Here is a 16,656-nt window from a genome sequence, read left to right on the forward strand (position 1 = left end):
GACATTTGGACCTAGCATACCTTTACGTGGAAAGACAATGGACTCTATAAGAGTATTGATTTAAGAATAATTTTAGAAACTTTTTATGGGGGAAAAAAATTGCGACAACTTTTTATATTTTCCATAAAAATAGTATCATAATTTTCCTAAAATGTTTAATTAACAAATGCGCTTAGGGAACCTGTTAATCAGCCAATCTATACTATCTATAACAGGATTCCCCTCTTTGGACTAGATTTTTATGTGGTTTAAAAATACTTTTTAGACCCCATGTTTAATAGGGACAAAACTATCTCCAACTCTATGTAAAATGCCTAAAAAATTGGACACTCTTCTAACAGGATTCTCCTCTTTGGACTGGACTTTTATGTAGTTCAAAAATATCACTAAAATATGTTTAATAGGGAAAAAAAACTTGAGGATAACATAGTAAAAATCTATCTCAAACTCCACATAAAATACGTACAAAATAGGACATTCTCCTACTGATCAATGTCTTTAAAACAAACTTATTTCCATCCTCAATTTTTATTAGCCAATATCTCGGACAATGCATACTATATTTTGAAAATTTTTTGTAAGAAATTATTATATAATCCAAGTATATTTTAAAAATCAACTTCAATTATATTATATCTCACTAGTACGTGGCCCCGTGCATATGTATAGGTACAATTAAAATTTTTAGAAGAGGTTTAAATTATACATGGTATTAATTTACATTTTTTTAAAACCATACATTTCTAAAATATTGCGCTTTATAGTATAATTTTTAGAGAACTTTATTAATAATGAGTTCAACATAAGAAGAAACAATTATAAATTGCACATACATACCCATTATAATTATTCTATTGAAGTAATGAAAAGAAGAAAAAGAAAAACTTTGGAGGAATATTATAGAATAAAATTTGATATAAAATGTGTATTTCACATTACAACACCTACATGATGCTGGTAGCGGTATCTTAGATTTTTTTCTTTCATTCTCTTACAAATGTTTTGTTAATCTCAAGTCTTTTATTTTAGTAATAGTGAAACAGTGCATTTCATTTAACAATCCACAACACTTTTGTGTCTCTCCATCTCTTCCCAAGGCCTTATCTAGTTAGTTATATTAATCCTTAATATTTTTTATTTAGTTTTTAATATAACCTACCTACTATCCTCAAAACACACCTGTAGACCAAACAATAATAAGCTGTAGGAGGCTTGCATGTAAAACACATGTAACAGTTACTTAATTTTGCATCATTTCAGAAATTAAGTATCTAGAAACACAAAGTTATATTTAGAGTAAAGTCCTAGTAATGCGTTCAACAATGACAACAATATATATTGAAATATAGTAATGTAATACTTACAATTGACTAATTTATCCAAAGGGGAAAAGAAGTAACTACACTTCACCAAAAATAACAATAAAAAATAGTAGGTAAGATGTTGCAATTGGGCCTTGGCTCAAGTGGTAGACGGATGACTGATGAGATATCAGGTAATACTTAGCTACAAATCTTGCTTAACAAACATATGCTGAGATGATGACCACTATTTTCCTTCCAGCATCAGATTTTTAGTTCCAAACTACCACCTAGGATTCAAAGCAAATTCAAATTAGTAAATTACAACATGCTTGACATGGGTTGAATAAGTTAGCTACAAAAGCTAAGACACCTGCAAGCATGTACGCCACACACACATATTGATACAAACATATCTATTTATGAAATGTTCACATGTGAAGTCATTTAATCTTACCCATAGAAGATTGAAAGAAGCAATAAAAGATATTTCAAGATATACATGACACTGTTAGCTTACTGCGTCAACAAAACACATGCTCTCCAAATTGCAAACAACACAAACTCCCAGGTCCAGCTACACATGGAATGCCCCAACAAATTGGAAACTTTATATAGATGCAACATCAAGGTAAAGAGTAGCATCTTCAATGTGCTCTGATATCCAAAGACAAAGGTGAATAAATAATATTAGAATAGATCAACTAAATGTTGGACAAAAGTAATCAAATGTCAAGTTAATACCGTCACTAAATTCAAAGTAACTACAATATTGAACTCTACTCAATGCCTCTCAAAGGCAAATACAAAGCAGGAACTTAAAAGTAGAAATGCATTAAAATACATGCATATTAAGAAAAAAGAAAACTACTTTTCATCTAGACAAAAGCTATGACAGTGATCAGGAAAGCATCATTAGACTTGTGCTTATGCCTCTAGTAATATACCTCTAGTAATAATGTGCCCAATAAGGATATCAAATTAAACACACATAGAGAAAAATGAAGGCATCATCACTCTAGGATAAAATTTGTTAAGTTACAACTTATAAGTCATCAACTGTTTCACAACCTTCACCAAATTCATTTTGGTCTTCAACTTTGTGGTGTCTTCAACTTGAAGCACATAAATTCATTTAGATGCCTTATAATTGGTCCTTGTCACAAAAGACTAATCCCTATAGCCTAGATGTCTCCTCTACTTTCCAAAGAAAATAATAGATGGACACTAAGAACAAAGAAGGTATCATCACAAACCTCTAAGAGCATTCACAGCAGTGTAGCTATAATGTTATATTGCTAAAATTTAGCTCCACAAACACAAAAAAATGCTTACAGCAGTGGAGCCATAGTTAAAAAATTTAGATGAATTGCTACAGTGCACATCTAAAGATAGATGTGCACTGTAGCTTGGAGCTAAAAAAAAAAAAAAAAAAATTTTTTATTTTACATTCACACTACTTTATCTATTTTTTATTCTTTCTTGCTTTTCTTCTCTCTCCGTGTCTCTCTCCCTCTCCATCTCTTCTTTCTTCCTGCTAGAACATTCTCAAACCCTATCTCTCTGGCCTCCATGGATGAAACCTTCAAGTAGTGCCTCCTTCTCTCATGGCCACAGTCGCCACCACCAACGGCGGTGGTGATTTCTTATCTTTCTATCTCTCAAACCCAGACCCAAATGGCTCGATCTCCTCTCTAAACCGTCAGTCCTGAAAAGCTAAAGCCAAGGACACCAACAGCGGTGGTTTCCTCCTATTCTACTACAACGAGAAAAGGATTATCAAAAAAAAGAAAAGAAAAGAGTACAATGAGAAAGTAATTTACCCCTTTTATTAATCTGTTCTCCGAATCTGCAACAGTGGGATTTTGGGTCTGTTGGTTCTTCTGGGTTTCACTTTTGTTGTGTTTTCCGATTTGGTTGTGTTGATTTTTCTGCTTTTTTTTTTTTTTTTTCTTCTTCACTGGTTTTGATGGGCATGACGGAGTTGTGGTTGTACAGTGATTTTTATGGGATTGATGGTTGTTGCGGTGGTGTGTTGGTAGTTGAATGAAATATTATTTTATTGTAGATGTTTTTGTGGTTAGTGTGATATATTATTTTATTGCAAGATATATATTATTTTATTGTAATATTTATATTATTTTATTGTGTTAAAAGTTAAAATAAATCCACTGCTGCAGCATGTGTGTAGGTAAAATAGATAAAGTAACTTTTGGTGGAGCTAAATTGCTAAAAATTTAGCTCCACTGCTGTGGATGCTCTAACCTATGCTTGTTAGATTAAAATCAGACTACATATATCCCAACTCTGATCAAGCAAACCAGAATGTTCTTTATAAAATTAGAGAGCATTTTTTCAAAAATATTTTATATAGACAATTCAAAGAACTATTTAAAAACTTGAGACCAAGAATAAAATAGCTTTTATCTAACGCTATACATAAAATGGGTTGACAGAAAATTGCAAATCAATTTTCATATTGGTTATCTCTAAAACAGGGAACATGAATTGGTGTGTGAACTGCTTGTTAGACATTAAGCTTGAGTCCAAGCAAATGAGTGTCTATATAATCAACTAAAGGGAGAAAGACCTTAGCTTTTCTAACTTGCCCACACTTGCTCCTACTTTTTAACATAAAAGTACATTACATAAAAATAAGATAAAAAATAAGTTGATACAAAATTGAAAAAAAGGAAGAAAACCCGGAGCTAAATTGTTGGGCTTTACCGAATCTTTTATATACTGTAGGAAGAAATAAACATGTCCACGTAATGGACCTGCAAAATGGAAATTTTACAAAGTTAGATTCTACAAAAAGAAGAAAACATTCAAGTATTCTATCAAACAATTTTCGTGCATGTAATAAAAAGTTTGTTAGTTAGGTCCACCCCTGCAACAGCAAATTTTTTTTGAGAAAAGGGGGTGATTGGCAGAGAGACAAACAAATTAAACTCTATAGAATAGAAAATAATCAAACCTTGAATTAGAAGGTGAAATCAATGTGACCAAAGCATGCTCCAATTGAGTCAGGGAAAGTAGCTATGAGAAGGAGATAAAACGTTCCAAGTAGAATGGCATCAAAGGAGTAAAGCTTGAGTATGATATATAATTGGCTGAAAGGGTAAGGGAAAGTGGCTGGATTGAAGGCCAAAAGACCAAATACTAAAACCAAAGCTTAGGTAACTCTTATAAAATTAATCTTTGCCACAGCCTACAAAGTAATCAACTTTGTACAAAGAACATTATACTTTTAGATTTCACAATTTAAACCCATTAAAACGAAACATCAAAAACAACCAAATCAAGACATAAAAAGTTTATTTTAAAAAAATACCAACCAAAATCTACAAAGTAATAAACTTAGTATAAAGAAAGTTATACTATCAGATTTCAAAATCCTACAATTTCACTCACCCTTACAAAAAAAAAAAAAAAAAAAACAGGTAAGAGGCCATTAAAACTGAAGCAAGATTTTCATATTGTGAAGGGTTTTCCTTGATTTTAACAAACAAAAAGGGTTATGAATCCAAATTCCTGAATTGACAGCAAACCATAATGGAAAAAAATATTAGGAAAAGAAATTAGTACCTTTGCTTTGATTAGATTAGAGACTCTAGATTGTAGAAATATTCCAATTCATTTCTGCAGAAAAAGAATTTGAATGATTTAAATCCAAAAAGAGAAGAATTCAAAAAAACCAATTACCAAAATAATTTTAAAAAAATAGTCACATCATAATTTTGATTTTCTTAACCCTAATTACTGGAACCAAAATCCAACTGCAATTGTAAAAGTTGAAAACATATGACGGAACTAATTTAACTTTATATTTGGGGGAAAAAAAGTCAAAGAAAGAATAGTAACCCATAAAAATTCAAAGGGAACTCTTTTTAGTCGGCTTCATACTCCTGCTTCTTTGTTTGGAAAAATCAGAAATCAAAAAGGTCAGTTTAGCGTAACTGGAAACAAACGGTTTTCTTTTTTCTTGATTGGAATCTCTGGAAACAAAGATTGAAGTGGATCAAACAAAATCTGTCATAGAACTAATCTAAAATAGATAAAAATTGAATAGAACATTGTTAACATGCAATAGAAAATTTTAAGAACTTAAACGTTTAAAGCAATATTTAAAAAAAAAAAAAAAAATACCGATAAAGGTTTTTGGCGGCTTGACCGGAAGATGTCAGATTCTCCCCATGTGCTAAATATTGTTTTCAGTATAATCTACAAAAGGTAGAGGAGGAGGCTTACTATTCAAAGGATGTCACACCAAAATAGGTTGAAAGCCATCTTTGTGCAAGATTGATATCTGCAAGAGAAGTCAATCATCAAGCAAGGACCAAAGGATTTCAAAAAATGTTAATATTGACTCAATGTAGGCGCATACACATAAACCCATCACTATATCAATTAAGGGAATCAAAACTAAATGGAAAAATTACACAGAAAGATGAACCTTGGTGAGGATGTTTATCCAAAAGATCCATCTATGCTTTTGAATCTTCAATCTCTATTAGTGATTGAAATTTTCGTAGCTTAAAAAATTTATTTAAAAAAAAAAAAAAAAAACCCTCAGAGTTGTAGTTTTATGGTGGGTCATTTTGTAACATGATGGCCATTTGTTTGAAGAAAAAACCTCTGAAATTGTATGGCTGGTAAAAAAAAAAAATCCTCTCCAATCTCTTTTTTTAGATTACTTATTAAGGGTAATGAATGTAAGAGAGAGAGAGAGAGAGAGAGAGAGAGAGAACCTGACCATAGAGAGATGGGTTTGTGTTTTTATACATGCTTCACAGTTGTATTATCACGAAGCAGGTCCAATGGATTTAGATTGGTACTATTGATTCCCAAAGCATGAGTGTTTAATGTGTTATTAATTTCATCTCATTGGCTTCTGCACTACGCAGGTGTGAAGAGCAGAATGTTTTATTCACCAAAAAAAAAAAAAAAAGAGCACAACATAATCTGATCCCACTTAATTTTAGACAGATTGGGGAAAGACAGATGTCACACAATTAGAGTTCTAATTTGAAATTGTAATTTGGACACGTGGCACAAAATTAGAGATCTAATTTGAAATTGCAATTTGAGTTTCTCTCTGCTTCACATATTATTTTATATATGGATTAGAAAGAGGAAACATGGCTTCAAAAAAAATAGAATAAAGAGGAAACATAGATATTTAACATTAAAATAATTAAAAAATTTGAACTTGTTGCTTGAGTGATTAGACAAATAATTACTTATTTTTCTCTAAATGCATAAACGAATCGATTGTGCCTCTGGATATAATTGCTGAATTAGCCAGGAAGTATCTTGTGAGTTTCAAACAGTGTAGTTTGGCGCTTGTGAAATGTGTCCTAATTTTATTAAATTTCAGGATAACCGCAGAAGAAGACTTTGAAATTTTTTCTGACAAGGCCGCCATAACATTGTCGTGACAATTTTGAATCACCACTCTGATACCCGCTTCATCAGAATCCTCAAAAATTGCCCCATCAAAGTTGGTTTTGAGAGAGTCATTAGCATGGAACCCATTCTTTCTTTAGCATAAAATGTGTGTCCTAATTTTATTAAATTGAATTTCAACTTCAATTTAAAATTTTTAACTTTACTTTTATATCCTTAACTTGTCTTATAATAAAAATATTTTCAATTATATAATAGAGTTGATTCTGTATGTATGGGATACGAAAGAGCTCTCTCTCTCTCTCTCTATATATATATATATATATAATAGAGTTGCACGTCATTTACATTAGAAAGCGTGTCCTTTCCTCCATAACCAAATAGAGTTGATTCTGTATGTATGGGATACGAAAGAGCTCTCTCTCTCTCTCTCTCTCTCTATATATATATATATATATAATAGAGTTGCACGTCATTTACATTAGAAAGCATGTCCTTTCCTCCATAACCAAGGAAAAGAGGAATGTCTTTCGGAATGCGTGTCATATAGTTAGAGGAGGAGTGGGCTGCCTGCAGTGCGCATTATTCTCACTTTCGTCACCGACATCATACTTTGCTATGTTTCCAGCTCTGATCACTACCCAAAGTTTTAAAAACCCAAGAGTTAACATATTTATAAAATCCTTGTGATCTATTGAAATGGAACTCAATTAGATAAAGCAATTTTGACTATTGTTATTGTAACTCTGTAAGCCTTGGACTTGAACTTTTAAATGGCTATGAGATTCACACATAAAAAGGTTTGTTTTTATGTTCGTAGTCATAGAATGCAAACGAGCTTAGCAGAGTGTACCCAATACGTCAAAGGCTTACTCTGAGACAAATGGACAATTTTTTTTTTTTTTTTTTTTTTTTTCAAGTATAAAAATGTAAGTTGTTAAAAATGACATAATGCCCTTTAATCAAGTGAAAAACAATAAATAAGGCGAGAGAGAAAATGCTAGTATTAATTATGAATGAGGTGGAAACTAACAACATTTAATGATATTTTTTTTAGCCATTAGATCTCTTATGAATCTACAGTGTAAAAAATGTGTAACTTTGAAAGAATTACACTAGGTGTAACTTGAACACATCTCTCTCTCTCTCTCTCTCTCTCTCTCTCTCTCTCTCTCTCTCTCTATATATATATATATATATAGGGTTAGGTTCAAGTTATAATTGGTGTAACTCTAAGTAATGTTACACCACCTAATAACTTATTATAAAATTCATATTTTGAAAATCCTACCGTTGAATTCGATGATCTATATGTTTTTAATATTCATGCCAATTTTCATGTCAATTGGATGTTATTTACCATTCGATCTATAAATTCTTCTTTTATACATTATTTTTAACTACAAAAACTTGAATTTAAACAATTGATTGATGACATGGCTATTAATCTTTGATCACTTTGAAATTTTGCAAGTACAGAGAATATATGAAGATAATATAATCTAACGGGAAATTTGTCAAAATTTGCATTCAATTAAAAAATATTGAGTAGTGTAATATTGTTTAAAGCTACTCCATGTATAACTTGAACTCAACCCATATATATGTGTGTGTGTGTGTAATTAGTATATGATAATAAATACATTTATCCCATTAAAACATGACAATTAATTAGTAATACTTTGACATAAATGCAAAGCTTGGTGAGGTGGAAAGTGAAATGAAGAAATTTCTAAGGAATGTGTCACATGATAAAACCTCATGCTTTCCTATATGAGGTTTCTAGTTATATGTGTTTGTTGACAATTAATAAATGATAATAAATGCATTTATCCCATTAAAACGTGACAATAATTAATTAGTACTCCCTCCGTCCCATTTTGTTTGTCCTGTTTGAAAAGTCAAATTTTTTAAGGGAACATCATTTATTGTCTTGTCTACCTTTTAAAAATGTACAAGTTTCCAAAACTACCCTTAAATAGATTTATCAAAAAATTGAATTAATAAATTAATAGGGGTATAATAGGAATATTAGTAAATTAATGACTTTTATTTTTAGAAACAGGAAATATTTTGGGACATCTCAAAATGGAATAGATGACAAACAAAGTGGGACGGAGGAAGTAATACTTGACATAAATTTTGGTGAGGCAGAAGCTTAAATGAAGAGAGTTCTAAGGAATGTGTCATGTGCTTCTTTCCACATGAAGTTCTTCATACGGCATACTGTTCAAAGGAACCGAATTTATTTCATTTAGTGCATTGTGCAAAAAGTTAATAGTCTTGGAATGTTGGCTGGTTCAAATGAAATGGGTCCTCAAAGTTGATTTTTATAAATTTTGTACAAGCGTTATCTTAAAATCTGGGGGAAAAATGGGCATTTGTCCCTAATTTGCAAACTATGTAGCAAAATGCCCATGTTTTAAAACTATATAGCAAAATGCCCCTATTTTGAAACTCGATTTTAACAAAATCAAGTTATGGGTGGCAATGTCGAGTTCTATGCATATTTTGCCACTTAAATTTTTTTGAAAATTTAAGGGGAACTTGACATTGCTAATGTCGAGTTTTACTTAAAAATATACATAAAACTCGATTTTAGGGATATCGAGTTTTACATAGAACTTGATTTTGTTAAAATCGAGTTTCAAAAATAAGAGCATTTTACTAAATAGTTTCAAAATATGAGCATTTTGCTTCATAGTTTGTAAATTAGGGACAAATGCCCATTTCCCCAAAATTTGGACCTAATCTTAAGATGTCATTTCTTCCTGGATGTAGATAATCACTTCTACTTCCAGAAAGTACCAACATTTTGGATCCAATTTTCATAAGCCGTGAAAAATCCAAATACAAAGAGAGCACCTCTACTCAATTTTCATGGGTTTTGCAAAAAATTTCCTATCTTAGTGACTTCACTTTTCTGTCTTTTCCACGTATGTTTGTTCAAGTGAGGCTTCGTTGAAAATATCATGATGTATATTTTCTAAAGATATCCACTTTCTGGTTCCGCTTTTCATGTTTGGCAAACTAGATGCTTTGGATATACTGTCAAAATCAAGTTTTTATTCACAGATTTTATTTTGATATTTTTGCAAATTCTTTTTGTTCAAGTGGAAATTTTTCCGATCCAAGTATGCCAAACTTGGATTCATCATGAGATATTTCAAATGACTCATTCTTTGGGCCAATTGATGGTTTTTATTATTATAATTTAATCAAGATTAAATTATTATCAAACTTATGAACACCTATTCTCAAAACTGACAAAGTGTTGAGCACTGTTTTTAGTATTTTCGTGACATAGTGCTCATTTTAAGTCTGATATGATCTCTTGAGTAGTCATTTTAAAATTGAATTCAAATATCTTTGATATGAACTTGAATTGATCATGATTGAACAATCAGATAATTGGTCAAACCCGAGTTGATCGTGATCAAACTTGTGGAAAGTGTTTTGCAATATGGATTTTAATGTAAAATGATGAAATTTAGTGATCAGGGTGAGATTTTGAATAGTATGACCATCAGTTAACTTAGTCAAAGTTAGGTCAACAAAGGGCATTTTGGTTATTTTGACTTTGGACCTTTAAAATTGATTAATCCAACATTCGATTCGAAGAAATTAAATTATTTTCTACAGTTTTAGATTGAAATTGGAATTTTTGCATGTAAAACAATGACGGACAAAATATGATACTCGCAAAAGGTTTGTGGAGGCTTTGCTTTGCTTGATTCTTTTGGCATTGTGTAGATCGATCATAAATCTTTCGAGTGACATGCTTTAAGACTCAAAAGGTGGCCTAAAAGATTGATATTTAAGAGGCGTTGTGCATGGATGACTATGTGGGTATGCCCATTGACAGAGGCTGGGGGGCAATTGCCCCTACCTCCCCTAAAGCTCCTACCTATTATTATAATAATATGTATTTAGTTTAGTTTATCCTCCTTGATTAATAAAAAAAATTTGCCCCTTGAAAAAAGATAAATATGTTTATATATATATATATATATATATATATATATATATAAGGAAGAGCTAAACATTAAATTTTGAAAAAAAAAAAAAAAACACAGAGACAAATATGATATTTCCTTGAAACTTAACTCATGGTGAATTTTAAGCTGAAATCAAATTTATTTTTCTAATGACATTTAAACTCCAAATAAACTGGTTAAATTTAAATAACTAAAATATATATATATATATATATTATTTTCTCAAGACATTAAATTCCTAATGCTTGATCCCTCTACTAATCTTTTTTCCTTCAATACTTGACTCTTTCATAGTTTCAAATCCTAGGTTTTTAGCATGAACTCAAATTGTAAATAATTAAAATAATAGAAGAAGAAAGTTGAATTCTACATAATTTCTTAAGAGCAATCAAGTCAATGTGACGATATACAACTTTCTAAGTATATTGCTATACTTTTAAGAATAATTTAACCTAAATATGAAAAATAAATTATAGTAAGTTTTTATTAAAGTCATATTAATATTGGTGGAGGGTCCATGTGGGACACCCCTCCACCAACCACAACTCGCCACATAGGTGAGTTGTGGCATTCGTTGTGCCACTTTATGTGGCGCAAGACTTATTCTTCCGTAATTGGATATTGATCATCCCCAAATATCCCTTATAGTTTCACCCCTCCACCAACCACAACTCGCTACATAGGCGAGTTGTGGCATTTGTTGTGCCAATTTATGTGGCACAAGACTTATTCTTCCTTAATCGCATATTGATCATCCCCAAATATCCCTTATATATATCCCTTATAATTTTACCCCTCCACCAACCACAACTTGTCACATGGGCAAGTTGTTGCATTTGTTGTGCCACTTTATGTGGCACAAAACTTGTTCTTCCTTAATTGCATATTGATCATTCCCAAATATCTCTTATAATTTCATATTTCCACCAACCACAACTCGCCAACTCGCCACATGGGCGAGTTGTTGCATTTTTTGTGCCACTTTATGTGGCACAAGACTTTTTTTTCCTTAATTGCATATTGATCATTCCCAAATATCCCTTATAAATATCCCTTATAATTTTATTGCTTCAGCATCTCTCAATTTTGCTTTGTGAGAAAATTATTACTTCATTAGTTTCACACTAGAGTTTAAGCAGCCTCGAACATAGATATGGCAGGACGTCCGAACACCTCTCTCTTGTTTCTAGTTTCTCTACTTCTCTTAATCACATTCTCTGATATTGCTGAGGTACAACACTTTTCTCGCTTTTGATTTTTGAAATCGTGTCTTCAACTCACGTTTTCAGTTGTTTGCACACTTGTGTGTCTATACAGTCACTTGTTTTTCATATTTTGTTACTCTAAATGGTTTATGCTTGTGTCAAATTCTAATGTGTATATATTTCCTGAAACAGGCTATAAAGCTTCGTCCTTCAGGTACATATTTGTACAGTTCTTGTGCTCAAATGAAACACATTCTACTAATTTTGTTATTCTTATGAAGAAGAACATGATTTTAAGTGATCTGATGAACAGTAATTCTCTAATTGTGACATACAGATTGCAAGCCAAAGTGTACCTATCGTTGCTCGGCAACTTCACAAAAGAAGCCATGCATGTTTTTCTGCCTTAAGTGCTGCGCAAAGTGCCTCTGTGTTCCTCCTGGCACTTATGGCAACAAGCAAGTTTGCCCTTGCTACAATAACTGGAAGACCAAGGCAGGAGGACCCAAGTGCCCTTGAAATTCTTCTATACGATAGTAATAGCATAATCGGATAGCAGTAATGGCACAATTGTTCTCTCGCAGAGACAATATATGCTACCTATGATCTGTATGGTAGTAGATCTTTACCCATATAGTGATGTAGTTTTTGTTCCCTTCATCTGTTGTGAAGGGGGCACTATTGCAAGATGTATACCTGGTTGCCACCTCATTTTTATATTGGCTTTTTAATAAAAGACTTAATTAATTATTTCTCTATGACATTTGGATCTAGCATACCTTTACGTGGAAAGACAATGGACTTTATAAGAGTATTGATTTAAGAATAATTTTAGAATCTTTTTCAGATAAAAAAAAAAAAATTAGAAACTTTTTATGGGGAAAAAAACTTGCGACAATTTTTTATTTTTTCCATAAAAATGATATCATAGCTTTCCTAAAATGTTTAATTAACAAATACGCTAAGGGTACCTGTTAATCAGCTAATCTATACTATCTATAACAGGATTCCTCTTTTTGAACTAGATTTTTATATGGTTTAAAAATACCCTTAGACCCTATGTTTAATTGGGACAAAACTATCTCCAACTCTATATAAAATGTCTAAAAAATAGGACACTCTTCTAACATGATTCTCCTCTTTGGGCTGGACTTTCATGTGGTTCAAAAATAGCTCTAGAATATGTTTAATAGGGATGGTTCAAAAATACCTCTAGAATATGTTTAATAGGGAAAAAAAAAAAAAAAACTTGGGGATAACCTGGTAAAACTATATCTCAAACTCCAAGTAAAATACCTACAAAATAGGACATTCTCCTACTAATCAATGTCTTTAAAACAAGCTTATTTCCATCCTCAATTTTTATTAGCCAATATCTCGCACAATGCATACTTCATTTAGAAAATTTTTTGTAAGAAATTATTATATAATCCAAGTATATTTTGAAAATCAACTTCAATTATATTATATCTCATTAGAAAGAGGAAACATGGCTTCAAAAAAAATAGAATAAAGTGGAAACGTAGATATTTAACATTAAAATAATTAAAAATTTGAACTTGTTGCTTGAGTGATTAGACAAATAATTACTTATTTCTCTCTAAATGCATAAACGAATCAGTTGTGCCTCTGGATATAATTGCTGAATTAGCCAGGAAGTATCTTGTGAGTTTCAAACAATGTAGTGTGGCGCTTGTGAAATGTGTCCTAATTTTATTAAATTTCAAGATAATCGCAGAAGAAGACTTTGAAATTTTTTCTGACAAGGCCGCCATAACATTGTCGTGACAATTTTGAATCACCACTCTGATACCCGCTTCATCAGAATCCTCAAAAATTGCCCCATCAAAGTTGGTTTTGAGAGAGTCACTAGCATGGAACCCGTTCTTTCTTTAGCATAAAATGTGTGTCCTAATTTTATTAAATTTCAACTTCAATTTAAAATTTTTAACTTTAATTTTATATCCTTAACTTGTCTTATAATGAAATTATTTTCAATTATATAATAGAGTTGATTTTGTATGTATGGGATACGAAAGAGTTCTCTCTCTCTCTCTCTCTCTTTCTCTCTCTCTCTCTCTCTCTCTCTCTCTATATATATATATATATATATATATGAGATAAGTTCAAGTTACACCTAGTATAACTTTTTAGAATTACACATTTTTAAACCATTGGATTTAAGTAGATCCAACAGTTAAAAAAAAGACTATAATTATTACAAATATTCTAATTAGAATCTAATTAATTACCCTTATTTATTACCTTCTAAACTTATCACTAAACCCAAAAAAAAAAAGTTTGACTTCTGACTTTCTCTCTCATTTACATTTCTCTCTCTTTCTCCTCCACCACCTCCACAGGTTGCTAGCCAAAAAAAAAAAAAAAAACTATCTCTGTTCCTGAACCACCTTCAGCATGCATCCTCACTACTGACTATTTGATAATCATAGTCATTGGGTGGACAATCCATGTTGATCATCTCTGTGATATAGAAATGTTGATCTGACTGCTCCAATCTCTTATCACAAGTTTGTGGAGCAAAGTTCTGCTTGCATCCTTTTATCTTATTATCAGGATCCAGCTAAGCATAACCTGGTAGACAGTTGCAGATTGGCTCCTGATGATCACCTAGTGTGCAATAGCTATTGAATCCACAAGGCTGCGCCACTATTTAGCGAGAAGGCCTGGCATATATCTGAAGGAATGTTAGATATAATTGACCACGCCAGAAGCCACCCTCCAGCACTTGTGCCATTGGCCTTGGGGTAAATGTATTGCCTGAAAACTCCATCATAATCTAAAGTTCCTCTCTAAATGAAATCTGTTGTTAAAACTGGGTTCCTTGATATAAGGTCCAGTATAGTCCCATTTCTTGCCATAAGATAGATGTTGCTAGATTGGTTGAAAAAAAAACTGAAAGCCAGTACCCAATGTATTGCTTTCCCCATACTTATATCTCACAAAATTATGTGTGACATCAACAAGGGACAGTACAAGATCTCCATCGGATTGTAGAAGAAATTGGAAGTTTCCATTTGAATAATTTGTTTCTTATACACGAGAAACAAGTATGCCGCCTTCGTTTAGTACCTGAGTTGGCAATATGGTGTCGGTTGGAGAGTTAAAGCTTTCCCATAAGTTGACATAATCTTGTCTTGCAAGCACAAAGTTCCTAGTGTTGAGCATGGATGCATAGTTAACTCCACTAGCAGTAACATTATTAGCCCAAACCTGCTGCATATTTGTGCGGAGAGAACTAGCTGGCCACCTGTTGTAACTTGTAAGCTCAACTTTGGAACCTCTTTGGACTAGACTATTTCCATTGGCTGACCAAATTATGGTTTTTTCTGGGATTTTGTCAAGCCATATAGCAAGTAAGAAGTTTATAGCACCAATTGGTCGGAATCCAAAAGCAAACTCACTGGATGGTGAATTCTAGGAAGAGTTATCATCAAGAGCAGTGAGATAAGATCCCAAGCTGATGTTTGCATTAGTTTGAGCCAAAGTGGAAGGGGGAAGCAGCCAAAGAAGGAACAAGTAATGGATATAGTGTGATAGAGCAAAAGCCATGGTTAGAAGTCGGAGTTTGTTATACTACAACAAAGATGGTAGTATAGAGAAATCCTCAAATCTTATTATTTTTGGACATCAAACTGAACTGAAAGCTTAAGGGCTTAAAAGTTTATTGGCAAAATTAAGACGCAATACTCCCCAAAATCCAAAGGATAGCAAGAGAGTTTTCTGGAGCAAAGATGCTATAAATTTTTCTTGAAACGAGCAAATATGTTAGTGAATTATCACATGAGATCTTTAGTTTTTTTAATTTTTTTTATTTTTATTGATGCTACCTGTCCCATATAGTGAAGTACCATATCAGAGTAGGTTTGACTTACAAAATGACACTATTTTTTAAGTTATGATTGATACAATTACAAATGTTTCAAATAAAGTCATAGTTCTGATCATATATATAAAGTCATAGTTTTACTACCCAAATAGTATTAGAATCCACTGCAATTTGATATAAGATATTTTTCTTGGTCCAAGGTCACCATTTTCTCGCTAAGCCTAAATTCTCCAAAGAAAAAAAAACACATAGCATTTTTCAGACACTTCTACTCATATCTTCCCAGCCCATACATGACCTTCACCAGTTGTAGCCGTTGTTATTAGCATTGCAAGAAGATCTCATTTGAATGACCTGATAAAAAATCCAAGGTAACATTTGCAATGAACATTGACAATACCTTTTCAGTCTTCCTTTTAATAGTCTCATAAGCAATGTAATAATTTATTCTGAACCAAAAAAAAGAAGCAAAGCCTTTCATCAACTTGAGGTGCTGAAGCATTGACATCGACTTGAACAAAAGACTAATTTTCCACTTTCATTGCATATGTTGAACAATCATTGCTCGAGCTTAGATTGACTTCTTCAACATATTAAGTTGCAGTAGAGCCCTGTAGAACCAACACAAGGCTGTTGTGGATCACTCTCTTAGGACTAGACATTGGTCTTATAGTTGAAACAAAGACAACACAGCAACAAATGAACAAATATATGTAAAGTGAACAAATTCACTATAACTTGCAAGTATATGTACCAGATGAGTTTCTTTGATAAGCCATTATGATAGAACCCATTACACAGCTCTTCCGTAGGTACTGCTTTCTTCCCTTCGCTAAGACTGTTTGTCTCCCGAGATTTTGCCCCGTTTCATACGCCTCATCTCTGTAGAAAGT

At 32.2% G+C, this 16,656-nt stretch overlaps 1 protein-coding gene and 1 long non-coding RNA gene across 2 annotated transcripts; one reads left to right on the plus strand and one right to left on the minus strand.

Annotated features, from left to right (window-relative positions):
• Positions 1–1,372: 1,372 nt before the first annotated feature.
• Positions 1,373–5,628, minus strand: LOC115978262. The gene is made up of 5 exons (XR_004088673.1): positions 5,451–5,628; positions 4,890–4,943; positions 4,029–4,078; positions 1,822–1,958; positions 1,373–1,591 (listed from the first exon to the last, which is right to left on the minus strand). It is a non-coding gene; the product is annotated as an uncharacterized LOC115978262 (long non-coding RNA).
• Positions 5,629–11,553: 5,925 nt separating this feature from the next.
• LOC115978161 (protein RSI-1-like) lies at positions 11,554–12,669 on the plus strand. The gene is made up of 3 exons (XM_031100182.1): positions 11,554–11,939; positions 12,106–12,127; positions 12,251–12,669. The coding sequence occupies exons 1-3, from the start codon at positions 11,862–11,864 to the stop codon at positions 12,430–12,432; spliced, it is 282 nt and encodes a 93-aa protein (XP_030956042.1). The 5' UTR covers positions 11,554–11,861; the 3' UTR covers positions 12,433–12,669.
• Positions 12,670–16,656: the final 3,987 nt, after the last annotated feature.

This window comes from Quercus lobata, chromosome 2 (genome assembly GCF_001633185.2).
Source record: "Quercus lobata isolate SW786 chromosome 2, ValleyOak3.0 Primary Assembly, whole genome shotgun sequence".
Classification (NCBI taxonomy): Eukaryota; Viridiplantae; Streptophyta; class Magnoliopsida; order Fagales; family Fagaceae; genus Quercus; species Quercus lobata.